This window comes from Protobothrops mucrosquamatus, unplaced genomic scaffold, assembly GCF_001527695.2.
Source record: "Protobothrops mucrosquamatus isolate PMUCROS unplaced genomic scaffold, P.Mucros_1.0 scaffold14457, whole genome shotgun sequence".
Lineage (NCBI taxonomy): Eukaryota > Metazoa > Chordata > Lepidosauria > Squamata > Viperidae > Protobothrops > Protobothrops mucrosquamatus.
In genome coordinates, this window is record NW_015400226.1 from 1 (window position 1) to 3,116 (window position 3,116).

Here is a 3,116-nt window from a genome sequence, read left to right on the forward strand (position 1 = left end):
TCCGCTTTTCTGGGCCCTCCCAATTCCGAAGTTCGAGGGAAACGCCCCAGCCAGACCCACCGATTTCACCTCTGGGGCTGGGAGCCTCCGCGTCTTTCTCCCCTCTCTCTTGGGGGCGCTGGTGGGGCGGCATCCATGGGCTCTGTTGGGGTCCCTCTTTTGTTGCTGGTGGGGGCGCTGATCCGGATCCCCGGAAGCGAAGGGGGGAAGGAGACGCCCGGTAAGGAGGGGGCTCGTAGGGGGAGGAGAGGGGCTGGGAGGGGCCGTCACAGCTCCTGGGAAGGGGGGAAGAAAGGGGCTGGGACCCCAGTAGTGGGAAAAGGGGTCGAGGGCAAGAGAGGCGGGAGACTGCAGGAGCCTCGATCTCCGCGTGGTCTCTGCCCCTCCCTCACTGTATTTCCCTCCCTCAGGAGAATACGGATCCCCCTTTTCCCTGGTTGTGGCGGGGGTCCCGGGAAGGCAGCCGATGTGGGATAAGAGTCAGCCTGGCCCCTCTCTCCCCCCCCCCGTGGCTGAGTGGGAGGGGGACCTCGAGGACCCAGAATTAGCACCTGAGCCTCGAAGTTTCTTGCACTGAAAAAGGAAGGAGACGGAAAGCGAAAATGAAAGAGGGAAACTGAGGCATTTTCAAACCTGAATTCACAAATGCCATCAAATGTATAAGAAAAAGAGGGGGTTTTTTTTGGCAAAAGTGTTTTTGCAACCTCAGTTTTTCTTCTGAATCTCCATTTTTTTTAAGGGGAGGGAAGAGTTGAGCTGGATTCCTTCTAGGGGGAGACTCTGAATTTGGGGAGGAGACCCAGAACCCCCCCACCCATATTCCCCCATTGCTGAATCGGGACCTGGAGGGGAGGGGGGAACTGAGGAAGAAGGATATTGGGGTGGGTCTGAATTGCTCCCCTAAATTGGCTCCCCAAAATGATTTCTTTGGTGAGGGGGGCTGGAGACCCTCCTTTTGAGGCGGTCTTGGGGGGCTGCAGGGGGACAGGAAAGATGGCTGAACCCCCAAATAACGCAATGGCAGCAAGTAGGAGTTAAGTTGCTGGGAAAGAAAATTTGGGGGATAACTAGGGAATCTGGGGGTTCCCTTCTACCCAGGATCCACAGACCTGCAAGCCGTCTAGATCAAAATTGAGCAGCCCTCCCTCAACAGAGGGGGAGGGAAAGGACCCCCCCATCTTCTGCCTAAAAAGGGGTCCTTTCAGCAGCCCCAGTAAGGCTCCCCACCCCTTTGCCCCCCCAATTCAGGGGACCCTGAGGTCCCAGATAAACCCCTGGGGGTCCTCAAGGCCCCTCAGAGAATCAGAGACCGACTTTCAAAATGACCAAATGACCGCAAGGAATATCCCTCCTTCCACCCTCCACCATTCAGTCAGAACTGAAGACTTCTGGGATGAGAAGCGAAACGTCTTCAAGGGAAAACCCAGGAAAGTCCAGCTGCCTTTTGGAAAAGCCCCTTTGGGCCAAGCGAGACCAGAGAGAGAAACCCCTCCCCAGCTCCCCTCCAGAGAGACCCCCCCTCCGGCTCCCCTTGGTCCTTCCGAAGTCTCCGCTGACTCAGCCTTGACTCCTCATGGGGGGGCCTTAAGGGAGCTTAAAGGGGCATCTAGTCCACTCCTGCAGGCACATAGAGAAAGAGGGACTGTGGTTCAGATTCATGGAAGGGGGTGCAAAAGGAAGTCTACAACCCCCCCTGAACACCCCTCTAAAGCTGCAGCCCCCAAGACTGAAAATATTCCCCTCTCTCGCCTTCTCCGCCTCTATTGGGAGGGATATTGGGGGGGGTCTGGGTTGCTTTTCCAAACTCCCCCTTTAGTGAAGGGGGTTGGAGCCCCTCCCTTTGAGGTAGCCTTGGGGGCTGCAGGGGGGTCTATTTGGGAGGGGGACAGGAAAGAGGCCTTGAGAAGCACCCAAAGGCAGCTTGTGGGGCTGAAGATGGGGGAGGGGGGAACAGGGAAGGTGGGGCTTGAAGGGTGGGGAGAGCCCAGGAGCATGGGTATCCTTATTGTGGGTATCCTTATTGGGGCCCCCTTCCCTTCTGCTCCGAAAAGGAAGAGGGAGAGAGAAGCTTGGATATTATTTTCCCTCCAGCCCAGAGGGGGGGTCTCTTCGCTCCCCCCATATTTACTGCCGGTTTGGGAAGGGGGGGGCAAAGAGGGCTCACCGGGATCCAGCGTTCCCTGCAGACAGACGGAGGCCTGGACCGGCTGAACTTCTGCCTGCCTTTTTCCACCCTGGGGAGATGGAGGGGGGGTCCCTCAGGAAGCTCTTTCCCCCCTCCCTCATTTTCCTCCCCCCTCCAGACCCCCACCAAGGGGGAAATCCCACTGGGACCGACAGTTCCCCATCCCTCCTCCAGGGGGCGCCTTCCGGCAGTCCTTTGCGGCAGGTCTCCCGTCCCTCCGCCTTCCCGTCGCTCCGCCCCTCCTCTAGTAGCCTCTGGGAACCATGGGCCCTGGAGTCCCTCCTGAGGGCTTTCCTCTTTCTGCTCCCCCCCGCAGCCCATTTCCTGCTCCAGTGGAAGGTCGAGTGCCATTTCTTCAACGGGACGCAGCGGGTGCGGTTCCTGGACTGGTACATCTACGACCGGCAGGAGATCTTCCGCTTCGACAGCGACCTCGGGAAATTCGTGGCCGTCACTCCGTTGGGGCAGCTGATTGTGGACAAGTGGAACAGCGATAAGGCCTTCATGCAGTACGAGAAGACCGGAGTGGATGTCTTCTGCCGACACAACTACGAAGCTGCCCAGAGAGATTCTGTGGTTGGCCGGAGAGGTGAGTGGGGGAGGGGGAGTTCCGGGGGGGGGGAAATGCCGGGACCCCCCTTTTCATTTCATTTATTAGAACTCTCCCAGATAGGTGAGTTAGGAGTGGGAGGCATTGTTATGCAGTGGTTCTCCTCCTTCCTCACCGACCGCACGCAGTCTGTATTGGCAGGGGGACAGAGGTCGACTCCCAGGCCCCTAACTTGTGGGGTGCCTCAGGGGTCGGTCCTCTCGCCCCTACTGTTCAATATTTATGTGAAGCCGCTGGGAGAGATCATTCGGGGCTTTGGGGTGGAGTTCCATCAGTACGCTGATGATACTCAGCTGTACATCTCCACCCCAGGTCACCCCA

General features: G+C 58.2%; 1 protein-coding gene across 1 annotated transcript; it reads left to right on the top strand.

Moving 5' to 3' along the window:
* Positions 1-1,017: 1,017 nt before the first annotated feature.
* LOC107301559 (HLA class II histocompatibility antigen, DRB1-16 beta chain-like) lies at positions 1,018-2,774 on the top strand (the record flags this gene model as incomplete). The annotated part of the gene is made up of 2 exons (XM_015830766.1): positions 1,018-1,027; positions 2,502-2,774. Coding segments are annotated over exons 1-2 (283 nt in total), but the record flags the coding sequence as incomplete, so codon positions are not given.
* Positions 2,775-3,116: the final 342 nt, after the last annotated feature.